The sequence below is a fragment of the Triticum aestivum genome, chromosome 6D, assembly GCF_018294505.1.
Source record: "Triticum aestivum cultivar Chinese Spring chromosome 6D, IWGSC CS RefSeq v2.1, whole genome shotgun sequence".
NCBI classification, from domain to species: Eukaryota; Viridiplantae; Streptophyta; class Magnoliopsida; order Poales; family Poaceae; genus Triticum; species Triticum aestivum.
In genome coordinates, this window is record NC_057811.1 from 158,447,959 (window position 1) to 158,470,922 (window position 22,964).

At 46.9% G+C, this 22,964-nt stretch overlaps 1 protein-coding gene and 1 long non-coding RNA gene across 2 annotated transcripts; one reads left to right on the plus strand and one right to left on the minus strand.

The window, feature by feature from the left end:
- The first annotated feature begins 1,788 nt into the window (after positions 1-1,788).
- On the plus strand, positions 1,789-3,474 carry LOC123144278 (uncharacterized). Its single transcript, XR_006471356.1, has 2 exons — positions 1,789-2,953; positions 3,139-3,474. It is a non-coding gene; the product is annotated as an uncharacterized lncRNA (long non-coding RNA).
- A 945-nt stretch (positions 3,475-4,419) lies between these two features.
- On the minus strand, positions 4,420-5,904 carry LOC123144276 (uncharacterized). Its single transcript, XM_044563360.1, has 4 exons — positions 5,478-5,904; positions 5,029-5,174; positions 4,793-4,936; positions 4,420-4,670 (listed from the first exon to the last, which is right to left on the minus strand). Exons 1-4 carry the CDS (start codon positions 5,764-5,766, stop codon positions 4,623-4,625), a joined length of 627 nt encoding a protein of 208 aa, XP_044419295.1. The 5' UTR covers positions 5,767-5,904; the 3' UTR covers positions 4,420-4,622.
- Positions 5,905-22,964: the final 17,060 nt, after the last annotated feature.

Here is a 22,964-nt window from a genome sequence, read left to right on the forward strand (position 1 = left end):
CACTTAAGACCATCATGTAGATATGTATTTTAGAACCATGGAATACCTGAATAGTCTACTCAATGGTTGGGAAGAGCCACTTACCTCGACTTGATGCATTCAAGGAGTTTGAGTGGTTCAGCATACACTTTAAGGTGTGCGAGCCTTAAAATTTGCCTCCCTGTGTCACATGTAGTGCACACAAAATCCAAATATTGTTAGAATTTAGCATCATAATAATCATAAACCATTGGAATTGCTGATAGTTTCGGTTTCAACCCAATGTCAATGATAACCAAAGGTGAGAATGCCAAGCTTGTCATGCAAAAGACATTCCGGAAAACTATCTTGTATGCAACATGTGCTACGGGTTTTGTAGTATGAGTAGTACAATCCAGATGATACATAGAGAATGTGCTTGCCATATTCGTTGCATATGGTAAAGAGAAGTTATTTCTCTTTGTTGTCATCATAAGTTTCGTTAGAGAAACTATTTTGACGCATACCTCTATAGTTTAGTAGGATACGAGTTAAACCGGGAAGCAATAAAGCATTATTAAGTTACTCGAGTACGTACATGGATAGTAAATATGTCTCGAGTTGAGCCAACAAATACCTCATCGCGTCTAGCGATTTTAAAATATCTCCTCTCTCAACAAGAGTGGAAATGTTTCACTTCCCTGAGTATAGAGTTCGTGGTGCATATGTCCACAAGGCACATATCATTTTTCATCGGATTGACTCCCGTAGAAATCTATATATAGACATGAAGATTCTCAATATGAAAACCATTGTCATATATATATATATAATACATACAAATGTATTTGTATTGACGTGCTGATACAATATATTGTGATATACAATATATGATGACAACAATACTTATGTTGTTGTTACAATATCGTAAATGGACATTAATTATATTGACCACTCAGGAGATTGAGAGACTATTCATTGTCTCCAAACATGTCGGTTGAGGCATATTCAACCATCATATTCTCCGTGCCCATAGGGTCCCGTAAAAGCTGGTGATGTCGGATTGAAGGTTGAAGTAAGATTCAAACCTTTGCCCTTGAGGTTCATTGTATCCCAGGAATTGCTGATACAGAATAACCAGATGCTGAGATCTGAATCTAATGCCTTATGATATATAAGACACCATTTTTCTGTTAGCTGTGCGATTCTGGCCAGAGGTGAATCCAGGATTGCACACATTATCCCACGAGACACAAGAGCGATCATGATGTCCATGGCCCAGATAGGGCAGTCGTGGCCATTGAGGGCGAGTGCTCAAACTCTATAGCCATATGTCATATGTTACCTCTATGGGTAAACCAGAGATAATTAATTTACAACCAGTAAATTAAAGATTATCATGGTTGATGTTGTAATGAACTTAGCAAAATCAATAAGTATTTCAAGAAGTTATCTTGAAAACATTAGTGTGAATCTCAAATTGCTAACTATGACACCTTAAGATAATTTTCAAAATGGAGTAGATCTCGCAGCACTAGGGAGTATAATCTGATGAAATCAGTAGATACTCACTTCTAATGTCTTATGTCGGGGCTTAGTAAAACGTGTGACAAAACACTTTGTAAAGCATTCATAATGTCAAAATGACAAAATGTAGGCTTTAACTGTAGTCATTGATAATCTGCGTAAGCAGTAGATCTATATGACTAGACCACAAGCATCAATTTGAAGAAACCACTTTAAATTTTGCATCTGTATTTGCAAGAAATTTAAAATCTCAATTGCAAATAGACGTATTAATCTCGACATGTGTTAAACATGAAAATATATACATCATAGAAATATCCCGGAATACATCGTACTCAACGGAGAAACAGTATTGCAGAGTGACTGGATTTATCTTTGCAAGAGATAAAAAATCTCAATTGCAAATAGATGTAATTAATCTTGACACGTGGCAAACATGGAAATATATTACATCAACTTAGAATCTGAAATACATCAGTACTCAACAGAAAACAATACTAAAATATGTGTACTGATTTTAGCAGATCTAAAACAGAAATAAATTACTGCTAGAAGTGCTGTTAGGAGATTAATTGGTAATCTGCTAAAACAAATGTGCAAATGAGCAAAACGTGGCATGCTATGCTGGATGCCTAAATTCCCAGCGCATGCATATGGCCACGTAAGGCAGCCCAGACCTGGTAGATAAGGGAGAGCGACTAGATGAAATAAACAGGTCTAGCAATTCCCGAGTCACTTCGATCCCAAATCCACAGCAGAGACCGGCGGAGGACCCCAGCGCCGGCTGGCCGGCCGCATCACCGGCGGAGAGAAGATCTCCCGCTGCGCTCGTCCTGGAGGAGGAGCCACCGCGGAGGTGGGTGCCGGGCGCAACGCCGCTGTAGGCGCCATCCGCGAGCGCGAGCGCTGCTGCTGCGGGGCCGGAACGGCTGCTCGACGGCGGACTCTCCAGCGGGACCGCGAGGGCCCCGAGGCGGCGGCCCGCGCCTGTGCGCCGCAAAGCCGGAGGAGTGGTGGGTGTCTGGGACGGCGCGGCAGCTTCGGCATCGACTGCCGCGGCGCAAGAGGAGCCGCTCACGCCGGAGCCATAGATGAAGACGGAGGCCCCGGTCGGCACGGACTCGAAGGCGAGCGCGTGACAGGCGGCGACCTCGACGACCGCAGAGGTCGGAGATGGCAGCGGCGCGGCCTCGTGCTCGTCGTGTCGTCGTCAAGGACGACGATGTCGTTCCCCGGCGCCGCGCTCAACCGTCGCGTGCTCCGCGTTGGGAGCCGCCACCGGCCCGGACTTCAGCAGGCCACTGAGCCATGGTCGCGCGCAGAAGGGCGCCGCTGAGCCGCGTGCTAGATGGAGCGCTCGCACTGCTTGCAGGCTGTAAGTCGTCCGTGCCGTGGATGCGAACAGAGGCTGCTGCCTCCGGTCTTGGACATGAGACCGCATCATCGACAACATCATTCACCGTTTGAGGTTAGTGCCGAACCAGAAAAGTAATAATAATAGAATAGCATCACCTGATGATATAGCAATTAAGATCAATAAGTTTGATCTGTAGGCTTCATAGATGAACTATAGAATCAAGACTCTGATTGAATGATTTTAGCGATTTGTGCTTCTGATTCTCCCGTTGATCCATCTTTCTTCTTCTCTTTAAGTACCTGTGAAGAAATCCACAGGAAGAGGTGTCGAGAGAGTCGCCGCGCCGGGGCTGTGGTCGCCTCGGGCTGGTGCAGGAGGTCGAGGCTGCGGGGTCACTCGGCGGCTGAAGACATGCGCCGCCGCGCCGCTCTGCAGGGTGAGGCCTGCTCGCATCATACGGCGGAGGGCTTGTCCTGCCGCCAGTTGCCGAGGACGACGCTCCGTCGGAGAGCGTGCTGATAACGTGTGAAGGATCGATTGTAAACGAACAAAAGAGTCGAACAAATGAATCGATAAGATACTTTTCCATTGCCCCCTCAAAAAAATAATATTTTTCCATTGATGATTGAACACTTATATACAGGAGGAACGGACGCATCCAAAGGACGCGAAGGTTCAGAAGGCGGTTCCTGGAGGCGACGCTCCCGGAACGATATGTTGGTCCCACATCGTGGGGATATCCACGTGCGGTTACAAGTAGAGATTGAATTAACTAATTACATTAATTAATTAAATTCTAACAGTGACGTCGGGGTACGGGAGGGGGATGCGATGCTCCCAGTGCCACCTCGCTTGGTACACTGAGACGTCTATCCGCTGCCTCACCGGGCAGGCAGACGTCAACGAAGGTAGGGGGAGCGTGCGAGAAGGGCCGACGGGGGGCCTTGCCCTTGTTCTTGCGGGTGAAGAAGCCCATGGTGGCGCGCGGGACGATGGCTAGGGTTATCGCCGACGAGGGAGCAAAAGGGTGGCTAGATGGGGACAGGAGGAGGCTGGAAGAGGATGAAGACCCTCCCCCCCACACGCTCGGATTAAAAAAGGCCGCCCCACCGCCGCTGACGCGTAGGCCCGCGGTCGTCATAAATAAAAATGTAGGATGTAGTTGACCGACCGCCATGTGGGGAAGTAGTGGACATCGAGAGGACGTGCGGCGCGTCTGTGCCGACGCATTTCAGGCCCAAATTTGGGCCGGAAATGGGTCCATGCGGACGCGTTTTGGGAATGGGTCGACGCGTTAGGCCAACATTTTTGTCTACGGCGACCCAAACGGACGGCGACGGGTCGCCACATATTGGAGTTGCTCTTACCCCTTATTTTGTCTCTGGTGCTACCCTATACCTCAAATTCATACTACACGCACCAGCTATTAACAGTATCTCCAGAAACAAAGAGATGTTCTAGATGGCCAAAAAGGCGTAGTATACTCTTACGTATAGTAAAACATATTTGGAGCTTTGCAAAGGCTTTATCATCCTTCGTATGAAGGTACTTGTGTGCCTTCTTTGCCTCCTGTGACATACACTACAAAAGATCATTTGTAATTGGTGAAAAGAAACATGGAGATGTCAAACCATACATATCACAATCTATGTACGCTACAATTCTTAGTATTGAACATACCAACATGGCACCAGCTATGGCATCAGATTCAGGCCCGTGATAGGTCATCAAATGTAAGGCACAGAGCCTGATATTATTGCTAAACTTGCACATTTTGGTGTCAGTTTTTTGATAGCTTGGACATCAACTTAGCTTCAGCAGCAATGCACTGGAAAAGATAGATAATTTTCAAATTGTTGCAAGCAAGGCCATACACATCAAACTACAAAAAATAGAAATTAAGAAGGCCACGCCACAGCATCATCTGATTTGTTAGAGGTAGACATGTACCACCAAGCCAGCAGCGGCGACAGCAAATTGACCCTCTGATTTTCTTTCTTTCATGATATTTTCTGCTACATTCTGGATCTCGAGGATAAGGTTTCCCTGGTGAATATTGCCATTCTCCATATAGCTCTTCTCCATTTTGAGACACTTGACAGCCCAACAACGCAAAGATGTTAGTAATTAGCAAATTGATCAATCAAATGACACCTTTTGGTTTAGTAAAGGCAAGAGGAATCTACCCGTTTAGCTGCGGCATGCAGGTCAAAATGAAGAGCAACATTGCTATTGAAAAACTTCTTGAGATAGGCAATGTAGTCTCTGAAATGAACTATACCGCAAGTCCAAGGCAGTAGCCTGTCCGGAGACCATGCCTCCGCCATAAGATCTTAAGATGGATAAAATACTTGTCAGATCTAATAGTAATAGCAAGAAAATATGTAGTACATGCATATAACAAATTGCAGAACAGAACATCACGAGATAGCACAGGAGTGAAATACAGCTTCGTTACGCTCAACATTCGACAACACAAGGAAATGATGTTACATCTGGTCGCACTGTAAACCAGTCAAGAATTTCAAGACGGATCCAAACTTTCTAAAAGGCATTATGAATCATGTAACAAATCACTAGGACAGATCCAAACCCCAATCCTAACTGAAAACTAGAACAATAAATTTCCTCGCACCTTCGAACTCGATGATCTCCAATGGCGGCAGTTCCTTGATACCATCCATTTCCTCCCTTTCATCCTCCATCTTCTTAATCCACGCCTTCACAGAATCGTAGTCGTACTGCCTCATGAAGAGTTGGGGGAAGCCCTTCTCCTCCGAATTTGGGGTCTCACTGTGTTCCATCTTCTTTGGGGAACTAGTATTTCGTGGAGGGATGGGATCGGGAGCGGGACTGGAAAGCGACGACGAGGCGGCGGACGAGGAAGAGATCTCCCCCGGCTGTAGGGCCTCACGGGGTTGCATTTCTTTGGGGACCTAGGGTTTCGTGGAGGGATGGGATGGAGAGCGGGATCGGAAAGCGACGACGAGGCGGCGGACGAGGAGTGGCGAACGGTCGGGGTTGGGTTCGGGCCAAGAGCATCTGCAGCCGTTGGCCCGGCTTACAAAAAATCACCGCGTGACGATGACTCGGCGATAAAATCGGTTTGGGGTGATTGAGTTTTCAGCCACCGTCGTCAGATTGCCCCAGACGCTGATATCGGTTTAATTTTGGCGTAAATTTGCCCATTTTTCAGCCCACTTTCGGCGCAAAATCGACCCGCTATCGGTGCAAATCAGCCCATATTCGCCATGCTTCGGCGCAAATTCAACATAAGTTATTTTTTATCACATAGTTCATCATAGAAAATCAATAGAAATCAAATAGTTCGACAACAAATAGTTCAATACAAATTATATAGTTCAACAAATAAAAATTCATATTTCATCACACGTCGAGTTAGGCGTTGCCCTTGAGCCTCCATAGATGCTCCATCAGATCCTGCTACAGTTGTTGATGCACCTGTGGGTCTCGGATCTCCTGACGCATATTAAGGAAGGCAGCAGGTTGCCGGTAGCTGGTTGATCAACTTGGGTAAGAGGACCCTGCGTGTAATATGGTACATTGTCAAACACTGGCTCTTCTTGCTCGCTCTCAATGATCATGTTGTGTAAGATGGCACAATAAGTCATGATTGTGACGCCTCCGATTCAATCGTACACTAATCATACACGCAAACATGTACGATCAAGATCAGGGACTCACGGGAAGATATCACAACACAACTCTAAAAGTAAAATAAGTCATACAAGCATCATAATACAAGCCAGAGGCCTCGAGGGCTCGAATACAAGTGCTCGATCATAGACGAGTCAGCGGAAGCAACAATATCTGAGTACGGACATAAGTTAAAGAAGTTTACCTTAAGAAGACTAGCACAAACTGGAATACAGATCGAAAGAGGCGCAGGCCTCCTACCTGGGATCCTCCTAAACTACTCCTGATCGTCGCCAGCGGCCTGCACGTAGTAGTAGGCACCTCCGGTGTAGTAGGAGTTGTCGTCGACGGTGGCGTCTGGCTCCTGGGCTCCAGCATCTGGTTGCGACAACCAGGTAGAAGGGAAAGGGGGGAAAAAGGGAGAAAAGCAACCGTGAGTACTCATCCAAAGTACTCGCAAGCAAGGATCTACACTACATATGCATGAGTATATGTGTAAAGGGGCCATATCGGTGGACTGAACTGCAGAAAGCCAGAATAAGAGGGGGATAGCTAATCTTGTCGAAGACTACGCTTCAGGCCACCTCCATCTTGCAGCATGTAGAAGAGAGTAGATGGTAAGTTCACCAAGTAGCATCGCATAGCATAAACCTACCTGGCGATCCCCTCCTCGTCGCCCTGTTAGAGAGCGATCACCGGTTTATATCTGGCACTTGGAAGGGTGTGTTTTATTAAGTATCCGGTTCTAGTTGTCATAAGGTCAAGGCACATCTCCAAGTCGTCCTGTTACCGAAGATCACAGCTATTCGAATAGATAAACTTCCCTGCAGGGGTGCACCACATAACCCAACACGCTCGATCCCATTTGGCCGGACACACTTTTCTGGGTCATGCCCGGCCGCGGAAGATCAACACGTCGCAGCCCCACCTAGGCACAACAGAGAGGTCAGCACGCCGGTCTAAATCCTATGGCGCAGGGGTCTGGGCCCATCGCCCATTGCACACCTGCACGTTGCGAACGCGGCCGGAAGCAGACCTAGCCTAGCAGGCGTTCCAGTCCAATCCGGCGCGCGCCGCTCAGTCGCTGACGTCACGAAGGCTTCGGCTGATACCACGACGCCGAGTGCCCATAACTGTTCCCGCGTAGTTGGTTAGTGCGTATAGACCAAATGGTCAGACTCAGATCAAATACCAAGAACTCGTTAAGCGTGTTATTTTGAAGTAACCGCGGACGCCGACCAGGGCCAGGCCCACCTCTCTCCTAGGTGGTCTCAACCTGCCCTGTCGCTCCGCCACAAAGTATCAGTCGGGGGCCGTCGGGAACCCAGGCCCACCTCTACCGGGATGGAGCCACCTGCCCCTTCAGCCCCCATCTCCGAACAGTATCATAAGTAATGTAACAGTATAAAGTATATAGTATATGCCCGCGATCACCTCCCGAAGTGATCATGACTCAGTAGTATAGCATGGCAGACGGACAAGAGTGTAGGGCCACTGATGGAAAACTAGCATCCTATACTAAGCAGTAGGATAGCAGGTAAGGGTAACAACTGTGGCAACAATGACAGGCTATGCAGCAGAATAGGATTAACCGAAAGCAGTAACATGCTACACTCTTCTAATGCAAGCAGTATAGAGAAGAATAGGCAATATCTGATGATCAAAGGGGGGGCTTGCCTGGAAGCTCTGTTGTACAGGGAGAAGGGTCGTCGGTGACGTAGTCGTACTCGGTGGCATCAACGCCGGTCTCGGGGTCTACCGGAGAAGAAGAGGGGGGAAGAAACAGTAAATACGGAGCAAACAAAGCATCACAAAACATAACGAGGCAATATGCGGTGCTAGGTATGCCCTAACGCGGTAGTAAGTGATACCGGCGAAGGGGGGAAACATCCAGGAAAGTATTCCCGGTGTTTCGCGTTTTCGGACAGATGAACCGGAGGGGGAAAGTTGCGTGTTCGCTATGTTAGGGATGTGTGGCGGACGAACGGGCTACGTATCCGGATTCATCTCGTCGTTCTGAGCAACTTTCATGTACAAAGTATTTTCATCCGAGCTACGATTTATTTTATATTAAATTTCAAAGTTTTAATTGATTTTCCAATATTATTATTATTTTTAATTAAACCGAATTGACCAAGTCAGTATGACTGGTCAAAGTGAACAGTATAGTGGGTCCTGCTTGCCATTGACTTAGATATATTTTTGTTCAACTTAGTTTTTAGTTTAACAGCGGGTCCACATGTCATATGCTAGCTATTATTCTAACTATTAATTAGACTAAGCTAGCACCTAATTATGGGCTTAATTATCCCTAAGCTAGCCAGCTACACACACTGCTGCTCACACACTCACGCACACACACACGCAGTACGCACACACGCTGCACACACTCACACACAGCTCGGCCATGGCCGGCCGTAGCAGCGGCGGCAGCGTGCGGCGGCATCGACGAACAGTAGCGGTTTGCAGGCAAGCGCAGCAGCACCTAGCGACAGCAGCAACTAAGCAGCGGAAGCAGCAGCAATAAGTAGAGCAGCAGCAGTTCGCTAGGAGGAGCAGCAGATACGCGGGCGCGCGTGCACGCGCGAGGCGCGGCCAGAGGACGGCCAGCGCGCGGCCGGTCGCGGTCAGAGGGGCGGCGCGGGGCGCACATGGGGCGACCGTGGTGCGAGGTGTAGGCGCCGCAGGACACGCCGTGACCGCGGCCAACGGCCGGAGCCTGGGGCGGCGTCAAATAGCGTCGGGGATGTTAGAAATAAACCACGTGTCGCCGTAGATCACCTGTGTGTCGCGTGTGAGTGTGTGTGTGCGCACTCAGTCCAGCGCGTACGGCAGGGCCGTTGGCGAGTGTGCTGGCCAGTTAGTTAGTGCATGGATAAGATGGTGGTGGTTGTGGCCGTGCATGTAGCTAGCTTAGTGCATGCATGTATCAGGATATGGACGAGCCTGTAGGGTAGTGGGTGCTACGTGCGTGCGTGGCGGCCGGCCCTGTGTGTGCTGGGCTATATAAGCCGATGCATTGTGTCTTGTTCGGTTTGAGCCGAGTGTAAGCCATGTAGTCATTGTAAAGAAGAAAATATTGGGGCGTTTGAGCGCCCGTGGCGGCGTTCGTCGCCGGCCAGAAAATCTTGTGTCCACTGTTCTTCTTCCACCTCCGTTCGAGTGAGAGGAGAGGTAGCTAGAGGGCTGCGGTTCCAACAATTGGTATCAGAGCTGGTTCATCTTGGGTGTCGTCCCCTTGCCGGAGGCGTACCGACGGTGGCGGCGTTCGGCGGCGGCTGCTCGGTGAAGCTCTGGGCCGTGTGTCAGTCTATGGAGGTGCGCGGCGCGGCGAGGAGGCCGCGGTGGCTGCGGCGGCACGGTAAGGAGGCCACGGAGGACCTGCGTGGTGGCGGCTTCAACGACACACAACGGCATGGCGGCATGGAGGTGCCGCGCTGCGGTTGAGGCCGCAACGGTGCAGGGCAATAAGCCGTGGCGGCTTCAACGACACACAGCGGCATGGCGGCATGGAGGTGTTGCGCTGCGGTTGAGGCTGCAGCAGTGCAGGGCAATAAGCCGTGGCGGCGAGCCGGGCGTGACCGGTGCGTGTTATGGGTGCGCACTAGACGCGTCGAGGGCGTCGGGACCACGGGCGCGCGTACGAGCGTGCGGTTGATGTTGGGAGGAGGCGTATGTCGCCGTTGTGCTCGAGTCCGTGCTCGAGTTCGGCTACATCCTTCCGGCGTTTGTCGCTAGCGGCTGCCTTGGCGGACGCGGAGGCGGCGCGCGGTGAGCGTCTGGTGCGGTCGGGCGCGTCGGGTGCGTGCGGGACGTGCGGGACGCACTGGTGCGGTCGGGCTCGTCGGGTGCGCGCGGGACGTGCTGGGCGCAGAGGGACGCCAGGCGTGTGTCGCCGGTGGAGAAGGAGCTCGGCGTGTGTCGCCGGAGTCGTGACGGAGCACGGTGCGACCGGCGTCAGTGCGCCAGGTCAGGTCCGTGGCGGTGCGGCCGGCGTCGTTGCGCCAGGTCGGGTCCGCGGGCTGGGTCACGGTCGTGACGACATCGACAACGGCGATGTTGTGGTTTAGGGAGAGTATGTTAGAAATAAACCACGTGTCGCCGTAGATCACCTGTGTGTCGCGTGTCAGTGTGTGTGTGCGCACTCAGTCCAGCGCGTACGGCAGGGCCGTTGGCGAGTGTGCTGGCCAGTTAGTTAGTGCATGGATAAGATGGTGGTGGTTGTGGCCGTGCATGTAGCTAGCTTAGTGCATGCATGTATCAGGATATGGACGAGCCTGTAGGGTAGTGGGTGCTACGTGCGTGCGTGGCGGCCGGCCCTGTGTGTGCTGGGCTATATAAGCCGATGCATTGTGTCTTGTTCGGTTTGAGCCGAGTGTAAGCCATGTAGTCATTGTAAAGAAGAAAATATTGGGGCGTTTGAGCGCCCGTGGCGGCGTTCGTCGCCGGCCAGAAAATCTTGTGTCCACTGTTCTTCTTCCACCTCCGTTCGAGTGAGAGGAGAGGTAGCTAGAGGGCTGCAGTTCCAACAGGGGAGAGGGGCAAAAGGGGGAAACGGGCGGAGGCTCACCCCGGGGAGGCCATGGACGAGCTCGGCGAGGCCGGGAGGCGCCGACGGTGGAGATTGACGGAGATGACTGCGGCGGCCGTGTAGTGGAGGAAGTGGCGATGACGAGCCTAAGTGGCGTTCCTGCTCGATTTGAGGCGCGTAGGTGAAGGTGACATGGTTGGGGAGGCTCCTGGCCACCTTGTAGCAGCTCGGGGAAGCCTCGGAGAACGGCAACGACGACGCGGCGGCGACGGGGGTCTCGGGCGGCTACTCTAGTGGAGCAGAGCGAGGTGAGGAGGAGAGATGTGAGGCCCAGGGGGGGTTGGGCTCGATCTAGGGTTCGTGGGCGACGTAGTTATAAGCCCAGGGAGGCGACGTGGAGGGCATCCACGGCCATGGCCGTCGTGGATGTGCGCGATGCACACCCTCTGTTCCTGTAGCGGGAGGTAGGGGAAGGTTTTGGTGGGCTGGGCCGTGTGGCCACTTATGGCCCAGTGGCACCTTAGTTTAGGTCCATTTCGCTTTTACCCTTTTCTTTGTATTTTTAGGTCCTATTTTGTATTAGGTTGCGCCATCAAATGATTTTTGTTATATATGAATTTTGCCATACAATTACTACGTAATATTTGTGAAAGCCACAAAAAGTTTGGAGCTTAACTAAACTCATTTGAATTTTGCTTAAATACAAATGGATTAAAAAGGCTGTTTTGGGCACTATTTTAACTAAGCTAGGGCGATTTAATATTCCAGATAATATTGGATTATTTATGAAAATTAGTTAGTGAATTATTGCAACCCAGCAAACATTTTTGTTTTACCGTTTGCAGAAATAATAATTTGACTTTCTTTTCAATTTGATTTGAATTCGGTTTGGATCAAAGTGAGGTTTAGAAATTTAATTGGGATGACATGGCACCATTAGTGTGTGGTTACTGTAGCTTAACTACCGGGGCGTTACAATGATCTCCCACATTTGATCTTTCGACCAGGTCTGAGCGGGGTACCGGACAACAGCAAATCAAGATTAAAGCACACCAAATGCCCGCTCGACATCCTTCATGCAAGCCTCCTGAACCTTCGGAAAGTGGGAATTCTTGCCCTCCTGGCATAGGGTTTGAGATAGTTTTCACAAATGTAGACCATCTCAGATAGATGCCATCTGCTAGGTAGTATCCCTTGTTGTAGTGCCACCCATTGGCCTCGAAGTTCACGGGAGGAGAATGACCTTCAACAAGCTTGGCAAAGACAAGGGAGCACTGCAGCACGTTGATGTCATTGTGAGTTCCTGGCATACCAAAGGAGTGCCAAATCTAGAGGTCCTGTGTGGCCACTGCCTCAAGTACCACACTGCAACCGGCTTTGGCGCCTTTGTACATCCCCTGCCAAGCAAATGGACAGTTTTTCCATTTCCAATGCAAGCAGTCGGCTTCCAAGCATCCCAGCAAATCTTCTTGCTGCATTCTGTGCTAGGATCCGAGCAGTGTCTTCGACCGCAAGTATTGCGGTCCAAACACTGCCACCACTGCCCTGCCGAACTTGTAGAAACACTCAATGGTCGTGGACTCGGTCATGCGCCCATAGTCGTCGAGTGAATCACCGGGAGCTCTGCATGCAAGCATCCTCATAGCCGTCGTGCACTTCTAGATTAAGGTGGATGCTTACCTCTTGAGCATGCGTTGGTTTTCCCTTGAAGAGGAAAGGGTGATGCAGCAAAGTATCGTAAGTATTTCCCTCAGTTTTTGAGAACCAAGGTATAAATCCAGTAGGAGGCCATACGCAAGTCCCTCGTACCTACACAAACAAATAAGAACCTTGCAACCAACGCGATAAAGGGGTTGTCAATCCCTTCACGACCACTTGCAAAAGTGATATCTGATAGAGATGATAAGATAATATTTTTGGTATTTTTATGATAAAGATTAAAAGTAAAGATTGCAAAATAAACAGCGACATAAATAGCTAGTTGACGGGAGATTAATATGATGGAAAATAGACCTAGGGTCATAGGTTTCACTAGTGGCTCCTTTCAAGATAGCATAAGTATTACGGTGGGTGAACAAATTACTGTCGAGCAATTGATAGAAAAGTGCCTAGTTATGAGAATATATAGGAATGATCATGTATCTAGGCATCACGTCCGTGACAAGTAGACCGAAACAATTCTGCATCTACTACTATTACTCCACACATCGACCGCTATCCAGCATGCATCTAGAGTATTAAGTTCATAAGAACAGAGTAACGCATTAGGCAAGATGACATGATGTAGAGGGATAAACTCAAGCAATATGATATAAACCCCATCTTTTTATCCTTGACGGCAACAATACAATACGTGCCTTGCTGCCCCTACTGTCACTGGGAAAGGACACCGCAATATTGAACCCAAAGCTAAGCACTTCTCCCATTGCAAGAAAGATCAATCTAGTAGGACAAACCAAACTGATAATTCGAAGAGACTTGCAAAGATAACAAATCATACATAAAAGAATTCAGAGAAGATTCAAATATTGTTCATAGATAATCTTGATCATAAACCTACAATTCATCGGATCTCGACAAACACACCGCAAAAATAGTTACATCGAATAGATCTCCAAGAAGATCGAGGAGAACTTTGTATTGAGATCAAAGAGAGAGAAGAAGACATCTAGCTAATAACTATGGACCCGAAGGTCTGAGGTAAACTACTCACACATCATCGGAGAGGCTATGGTGTTGATGTAGAAGCCCCCCGTGATCGATTCCCCCTCCGGCGGAGCGCCGAAAAAGGCCCCAAGGTGGGATCTCACGGGTACAGAAGGTTGCGGCGGTGGAAATAGGGTTTCGTGGTGCTCCTGGATGTTTTCGGGGTATATGGGTATATATAGGAGGAAGAAGTAGGTCGGTGGAGCTGCGAGGGGCCCACGAGGGTGGGGGCGCGCCTCCCTGCCTCGTGGCTTCCTTGCTTCTTTCTTGACGTCCACTCCAAGTCCTCTGGATCACGTTTGTTCCAAAAATCACTCTCCCGAAGGTTTCAGTCCGTTTGGATTCCGTTTGATGTCCTTTTCTGCGAAACACTAAAATAGGCACACAAAAACAGCAATTTGCACTGGGCCTTGGGTTAGTAGGTTAGTCCCAATAATAATAATAAAGTGTATAATAAATCCCATTAAACATCCAAAATAGATAATATAATAGCATGGAACAATAAAAAATTATAGATACGTTGGAGACGTATCAAGCATCCCTAAGCTTAATTCCTGCTCGTCCTCGAGTAGGTAAATGATAAAACCGAATTTTTGATGTGGAATGCTACCTAGCATATTCTTCAATGTAATTTTCTTTATTGTGGCATGAATGTTCAGATCCGAAAGATTCAACATAAAAGTTTAATATTGACATAAAAATAATAATACTTCAAGCATACTAACTAAGCAATCATGTCTTCTCAAAGTAACATGGCCAAAGAAAGTTCATCCCTACAAAATCATATAGTTTGGTCATGCTCCATTTTTGTCACACAAGAATGCTCTCATCATGCACAACCCCGATGACAAGCCAAGCAATTGTTTCATACTTTAGTAATCTCAAACTTTTTTCAACTTTCACGCAATACACGAGCGTGAGCCATGGATATAGCACTATGGGTGGAATAGAATATAATGATGGGGGTTATGTGGAGAAGACAAAAAAGGAGAAAGTCTCACATTGACGCGGCTAATTAACGGGCTAGGGAGATGCCCATCAATTGATGTCAATGCAAGGAGTAGGGATTGCCATGCAACGGATGCACTAGAGCTATAAATGTATGAAAGCTCAACAAAAGAAACTAAATGGGTGTGCATCCAACTTGCTTGCTCACGAAGACCTAGGGCATTTGAGGAAGCCCATTGTTGGAATATACAAGCCAAGTTCTATAATGAAAAATTCTCACTAGTATATGAAAGTGACAAAACAAAAGACTCTTTATCATAAAGATCATGGTGCTATTTTGAAGCACAAGGATAGTAGCATTGTCCCTTTTTATTTCTTTTTTTCTTCTCTTTTATTTTTTGGGCCTTTCCCTTTTTTGGCCTTTCTCTTTTTTTATTTGGGACAATGCTCTATTAATGATGATCATCACACTACTATTTATTTACAATTCAATGATTACAACTCGATACTAGAACAAAATATGACTCTATATGAATGCCTCCGGCGGTGTATCGGGATGGGCAATGAATCAAGAGTGACATGTATGAAATAATATGCATGGTGGCTTTGTCACAAATACGATGTCAACTACATGATCGTGCAAGGCAATATGACAATGATGAAGCGCGTCATAATAAACGGAACGGTGGAAATTGCATGGCAATATATCTCGAAATGGCTATGGAAATGCCATAATAGGTAGGTATGGTGGCTGTTTTGTGGAAGATATAAGGAGGTTTATGTGTGATAGAGTGTATCGTATCACGGGGTTTGGATGCACCGGCGAAGTTTGCACCACCTCTCAAGGTGAGAAAGGGCAATGCACGGTACCGAAGAGGCTAGCAATGATGGAAGGGTGAGAGTGCGTATAATCCATGGACTCAACATTAGTCATAAAGAACTCACATACTTATTGCAAAAATCTACAAGTCATCAAAAACCAAGCACTACGTGCATGCCCCTAGGGGGATAGATTGGTAGGAAAAGACCATCGCTCGTCCCCGACCGCCACTCATAAGGAGGACAATCAAAGACCACCTCATGTTTCAAATCTGTTACACAACGTTTACCATACGTGCATGCTACGGGACTTGCAAACTTCAACACAAGTATTTCTCAAATTCACAACTACTCAACTAGCACAACTTTAATATCCTATCTCCATATCTCAAAACAATCATCAAGTAACAAACTTCTCTTAGTATTCAACGCACTTATATGAAAGTTTTTATTATATCCATCTTGGATGCCTATCATATTAGGACTAATTTTATAGCCATAGCAAATTACGATGCTGTTCTAAAAGACTCTCAAAATAATATAAGTGAAGCATGAGAGATCAATAATTTCTATAAAATAAAACCACCACCGTGCTCTAAAAGATATAAGTGAAGCACTAGAGCAAAATTATTTAGCTCAAAAGATATAAGTGAAGCACATAGAGTATTCTAATAAATTCCGATTAATGTGTGTCTCTCCCAAAAGGTGTGTACAGCAAGGATGATTGTGATGAACTAAAAGGCAAAGACTCAAATCATACAAGACGCTACAAGCAAAACACATATCATGTGGTGAATAAAAATATAGCATCAAGTAAAGTTACCGATGGACGAAGACAAAAGAGGGGATGCCTTCCGGGGCATCCCCAAGCTTAGGATTTTGGTTTTCCTTGGATTTTACCTTGGGGTGCCTTGGGCATCCTCAAGCTTAGGCTCTTGCCACTCCTTGTTCCATAATCCATCAAATCTTTACCCAAAAACTTGAAAACTTCACAACACAAAACTTAACAGAAAATCTCATGAGCTCCGTTAGCCAAAGAAAACAAACCACCACTTTAAGGTACTGTAATGAACTCATTCTTTATTTATATTGGTGTTAAACCTACTGTATTCCAACTTATCTATGGTTCATAACCTCCGATACTAGCCATAGATTCATCAAAATAAGCAAACAACACACGAAAAACAGAATCTGTCAAAAACAGAACAGTCTGTAGTAATCTGTATCAAACGTATACTTCTGGAACTCCAAAAATTCTAAAATAAATTGATGGACGTGAGGAATTTGTCCATTAATCATCTTCAAAAATAATCAACTAAATATCACTCTCCAGTAAAAAGTTGTAGCTAATCTCGTGAGCACTAAAGTTTCTGTTTATTACAGCAAGATCAAAAAGACTTCACCCAAGTCTTTCCAAAGGTTCTACTTGGCACAAACACTAATTAAAACATGAAAACACATCTAAACAGAGGCTAGATCAAAGATTTATTACTAAACAGTATCAAAAGGCAAGAAACAAAAATAAAATTGGGTTGCCTCCCAACAAGCGCTATCGTTTAACGCCCCTAGCTAGGCATAAATGCAAGGATAGATCTAGGTATTGCCATCTCTGGCATGCAATCCATAAGTGGCTCTCATAATAGATTCATAAGGTAATTTAATTTTCTTTCTAGGAAAGTGTTCCATGCCTTTCCTTAATGGAAATTGGAATCTAATATTCCCTTCTTTCATATCAATAATTGCACCAATCGTTCTAAGGAAAGGTCTACCAAGAATAATAGGACATGAAGGATTGCAATCTATATCAAGGACAATGAAATCTACGGGCACATAATTTATATTTGCAACAATAAGAACATCATTAATTCTTCCCATAGGTTTCTTAATGGTGGAATCCGCAAGGTGCAAGTTTAAAGAACAATCATCAAATTCACGGAAACCTAACACATCACACAAAGTTTTTGGAATTGTGGAAACACTAGCACCCAAATCACACAAAGCATAGCATTCATGATCTTTAATTTTAATTTTAATAGTAGGTTCCCACTCATTATAAAGTTTTCTAGGGATAGAAACTTCTAATTCAAGCTTTTCTTCATAGGATTGCATTAAAGCACCAACGATATGTTTGGTAAAAGCCTTATTTTGACTATAAGCATGCAGAGAATTTAGCACGGATTGCAACCAGGAAATACAATCTATTAAAGAACAATATCATAGTTAAATTCCTTGAAATCCAAAATAGTGGGTTCATTGCTATGTAAAGTTTTGACCTCTTCAATCCCACTTTTACCAATTTTTGCATCAAGATCTAAAAACTCCGAATCATTGGGACACCTTTTAACTAAAGTTGACTCATCTCCAGTCCCATCATTATCAAGATTCATATTGCAAAACAAACATTTAATAGGATACACATCAATCACTTTTAGATCTTCATCCTTATTACCTTCTAGATATTCTGGTTTAGCGGCCATCTTATTGACTAAGGTGGCCTGCTTGTCCGAAATTTGGGCTATTAATTTTTCAAGATGAGCAAATTGAGATCTCAAGCCATAAAATTCCTTAGACATATCATCAAGATCTTTATTCATGTACTCCATAAATATTTTTTGTTCTTTAAGCTCATTTCTAAAGAAATTATTATGCTCAAATTGCAAAGTCATAAAGCTTCTGACGTTGTTTTCAATTTCTTCCAACCTTTTAAGGTAAGGATCAACGTTTTTAGGCAGGGCCATTAGGGCAAACAGGCAACAAGAAGCAAGCGAAGAGAGACGAACGGAAAAAGAGGGCGAATAAAACGACAAGGGTGAAGTGGGGGGGGGGGAGGAAAACGAGAGGCAAATGGCAAATAATGTAATGCGAGGGATAAGAGTTTGTGATGGGTACTTGGTATGTCTTGACTTGTGCGTAGACTCCCCGGCAACGGCGCCAGAAATCGCACGTTGGCGGGAGATCAAATCTTGACTTGACTTGGTCTAAGCCTCCCCGGCAACGGCGCCAGAAATCCTTCTTTCTACCTCTTGAGCATGCGTTGGTTTTCCCTTGAACAGGAAAGGGTGATGCATCAAAGTAGCGTAAGTATTTCCCTCATTTTTTGAGAACCAAGGTATCAATCCAGTAGGAGGCCACACTCAAGTCCCTCGTACCTACACGAACAAATAAGAACCTTGCAACCAATGCGATAAAGGGGTTGTCAATCCCTTCACGACCACTTGCAAAAGTGAGATCTCATAGAGATGATAAGATAATATTTTTGGTATTTTTATGATAAAGATTAAAAGTAAAGATTGAAAAATAAACGGCGACAGAAATAGCTAATTGACGGGAGATTAATATGATGGAAATAGACCCGGGGGCCATAGGTTTCACTAGTGGCTTCTCTGAAGATAGCATAAGTATTACGGTGGGTGAACAAATTACAGTTGAGCAATTGATAGAAAAGTGCATAGTTATGAGAATATCTAGGCATGATCATGTATATAGGCATCACGTCTGTGACAAGTAGACCGAAATGATTCTGCATCTACTACTATTACTCCACACCTCGACCGCTATCCAGCATGCATCTAGAGTATTAAGTTCATAAGAACAGAGTAACACATTAGGCAAGATGACATGATATAGAGGGATAAACTCAAGCAATATGATATAAACCCCATCTTTTTATCCTTGATGGCAACAATACAGTACGTGCCTTGCTGCCCCTGCTGCCACTGGGAAAGGACACCACAAGATTGAACCCAAAGCTAAGCACTTCTCCCATTGCAAGAAAGATCAATCTAGTAGGCCAAACCAAACTGATAATTCGAAGAGACTTGCAAAGATAACAAATCATACATAAAAGAATTTAGAGGAGATTCAAATATTGTTCATAGATAATCTTGATCACAAACCCACAATTCATCGGATCTCGACAAACACACCGCAAAAAGAGTTACATCGAATAGATCTCCAAGAAGATCGAGGAGAACTTTGTATTGAGATCCAAAGAGAGAGAAGAAGCCATCTAGCTAATAACTATGGACCCGAAGGTCTGAGGTAAACTACTCACACATCATCGGAGAGGCTATGGTGTTGATGTAGAAGCCCTCCGTGATCGATTCCCCCTCCGGCGGAGCGCCAGAAAAGGCCCCAAGATGGGATCTCACGGGTACAGAAGGTTGCGGCGGTGGAAATAGGGTTTCGCGGTGCTCCTGGATGTTTTCGGGGTATATGGGTATACATAGGAGGAAGAAGTAGGTCGGTGGAGCTGCGAGGGGCCCACGAGGGTGGGGGGCGCGCCTCCCTGCCTCGTGGCTTCCTTGCTTCTTTCTTGACGTCCACTCCGAGTCCTCTGGATCACGTTTGTTCCAAAAATCACTCTCCCAAAGGTTTCATTCCGTTTGATTCCGTTTGATATTCCTTTTCTGCGAAACACTAAAATCGGCAAAAAAACAGCAATTTGCACTGGGCCTTGGGTTAGTAGGTTAGTCCCAATAATAATAATAAAGTGTATAATAAAGCCCATTAAACATCAAAAATAGATAATATAATAGCATGGAACAATCAAAAATTATAGATACGTTGGAGACGTATGAGTGAATCCAAGTTTGCTGGTGCAATCCTTCTTGCACTTGAAGTAGCTGTCGAACTCCCGGATGAAATTCACAATCCCGAGGAAAAGCTTTCGGCTCATCCGATAACGGTGCCAAAACACTTTGTCGCCGTGCAGTGGAGCGTCGACGAAGTAGTCGGAGTAGAGCATGCAATAGCCTTTCAGTCGATGCCAGTTCTTTGCTTTCAGTTGTCCCGGCGCCGAGCCACCTCGCCGCGACTTTGCATTGCTCGTGGGCAGGCCGGCCAGAGCGGCGAGGACCATGAGATGCTCTTCGTCCTAGACGTCGGCATCGGCTTCCTCCTCCCACAGCGCCGTGAGCACCTCCTCGTCATCCGAGTCCATCGCCGAGCAGACAAATCGCCGAACACCTGGCGGGTGTGGTGGGCGCACAGCTTATCCCGCCCTACGCGGCCGGAGCGCCGGAAAACTCACCCAGGAAGATGGTGGAGAGGTTGCCACGGTGAAACCCTCTCTCTTTTCTGGCGGGGAATGGCCTATCTAGCGGTGGTGGGCGGTGGGTGGCGCCGGGAACGGCAAGGTGTCGGGAGGGCACGCGGGGGTGGGAAGCGAATCTGGACGTTTGTCTTGACTTTTTGCCTAATAGTGTGGCCAGACGTGGTTTTCCCTTCCGCCGGAGCCCCAGTGCGCTGGGTTCGGCTTGGGATCGCCAGATCTAAAAACGGGCTGAGCCGGCGAATTTCGGCGTCTTGGAGGCATGACTGGGGGTTTTTTTAGCGCCGGCGCGAAAAAAGCCGCCCTGGGGGGCGATTTAGGGGTGCGGCTGGAGATGCTCTAAACCTACTTAACACAAGAGCGGTGATGGGACAATCTTTTCACATTCTGCAGTACTGTATTTACTGGGGCTCCAAAGAATGGCAGTCTCACGGATGCGGCATTGCCTCCCCTACATTATTACTACTAGTATATTTCTAAAAAAATCATTACTAGTTTTTTTTGCCTAAAAAACTAGTTGTTACTAAAAAAGGGATGAACGAAAATCGTGGACTAGCTTATGAAAGTTTATCTCTATCTCTACTACTATTAAACAATAAAGCATATTCATTGCTACGTGCACCCAGCTAAAGGTATACATAACAATAAGGATCAATTACAGCCTCATGATCGGGTTCACTTAAATTGATCTAACCATTAAGATTGCACTAACATTCTGCCAAATGTGCGCTTAGCAAATTGTCCAGGCGGATGAAAACTCTGTCCACGCACATCAACACCCCGTGCATAACGCTCGATCGGGTCAACCCCCTTCCCGTACCTCCCGTTCATCTCTCCCTATGGGCGCCGCCACCGCGTCCCCCATCTCACCCGCAGGCCTGGCTCGTTGTCCTCCACTCGTTGCCGCCACCCGCAGCTCACCCGGTCACTGCCGACCTCCCCTCTACTACATTGCCTCTCCCCCAACGCCCGCCTCCTCTTCTTCCTCATGCCTGATGCCCCCTGACAAGATTCTAATAATTCGACCAATGGGTGGGATGCACGGGTCCGGCTGCGGCTTGGCGGCCATGACGCGGCTTGCACGGTGGCGCGCGACGCTTATGCAGCAGCCCGCAAATGCCGACATCTCGGCACGGGAGGGGACGGGCTGCAGGGACACGGCGCTGGCGCTCGTGCGGCACATGGCGCGGCTCTAACAGGCAGGCAGGGGGTGAGAGTAGGGCCCGGAAATCGGCATAGCGCATAAGTTCAGCGCATGGACGCGCGCATCACGGCCGGGCCAGCGGGGCAACAACATACGCTGTACGCGGAGGTGGAGATTCACCCGGAGTGATGCGGTAGCAACAGAGGCTCGCCACTAGGGGCTAGCCGTGGCGCCTCTTTCTGCCGCCTAGCCGCGACCCTCGACGCGTCATGCTGGTCCGCTAGCTGTGGCGCCTCTTTCCTCGCTCGACCAGCAGTCGCCTGATAACCCACAAGTATAGGGGATCGCAACAGTTTTCGAGGGTAGAGTATTCAACCCAAATTTATTGATTCGACACAAGGGGAGCCAAAGAAAATTCTCAAGTATTAGCAGTTGAGTTGTCAATTCAACCACACCTGGATAACTTAATATCTGCAGCAAAGTATTTAGTAGCAAAGTAGTATGATAGTAGTGGTAACGGTAACAAAAGTAACAGTAGCAAAAGTAATATTTTTGGTGTTTTGTAGTGATTGTAACAGTAGCAACGGGAATGTAAATAAGCGAAGAACAATATGTGAAAAGCTCGTAGGCATTGGATCGGTGATGGAGAATTATGCCGGATGCGGTTCATCATGTAACAGTCATAACATAGGGTGACACAGAACTAGCTCCAATTCATCAATGTAATGTAGGCATGTATTTCGAATATAGTCATACGTGCTTATGGAAAAGAACTTGCATGACATCTTTTGTCCTACCCTCCCGTGGCAGCGGGGTCCTAATGGAAACTAAGGGATATTAAGGTCTCCTTTTAATAGAGTACCGGAATAAAGCATTAACACATATTGAATACATGAACTCCTCAAACTATGGTCATCACCGGGAGTGGTCCCGATTATTGTCACTTCGGGGTTGCCGGATCATAACACATAGTAGGTGACTATAGACTTGCAAGATAGGATCAAGAACACACATATATTCATGAAAACATAATAGGTTTAGATCTGAAATCATGGCACTCGGGCCCTAGCGACAAGCATTAAGCATAGCAAAGTCATAGCAACATCAATCTCAGAACATAGTGGATACTAGGGATCAAACCCTAACAAAACTAACTCGATTACATGATAGATCTCATCCAACCCATCACCGTCCAGCAAGCCTACGATGGAATTACTCACACACGGCGGTGAGCATCATGAAATTGGTGATGGAGGATGGTTGA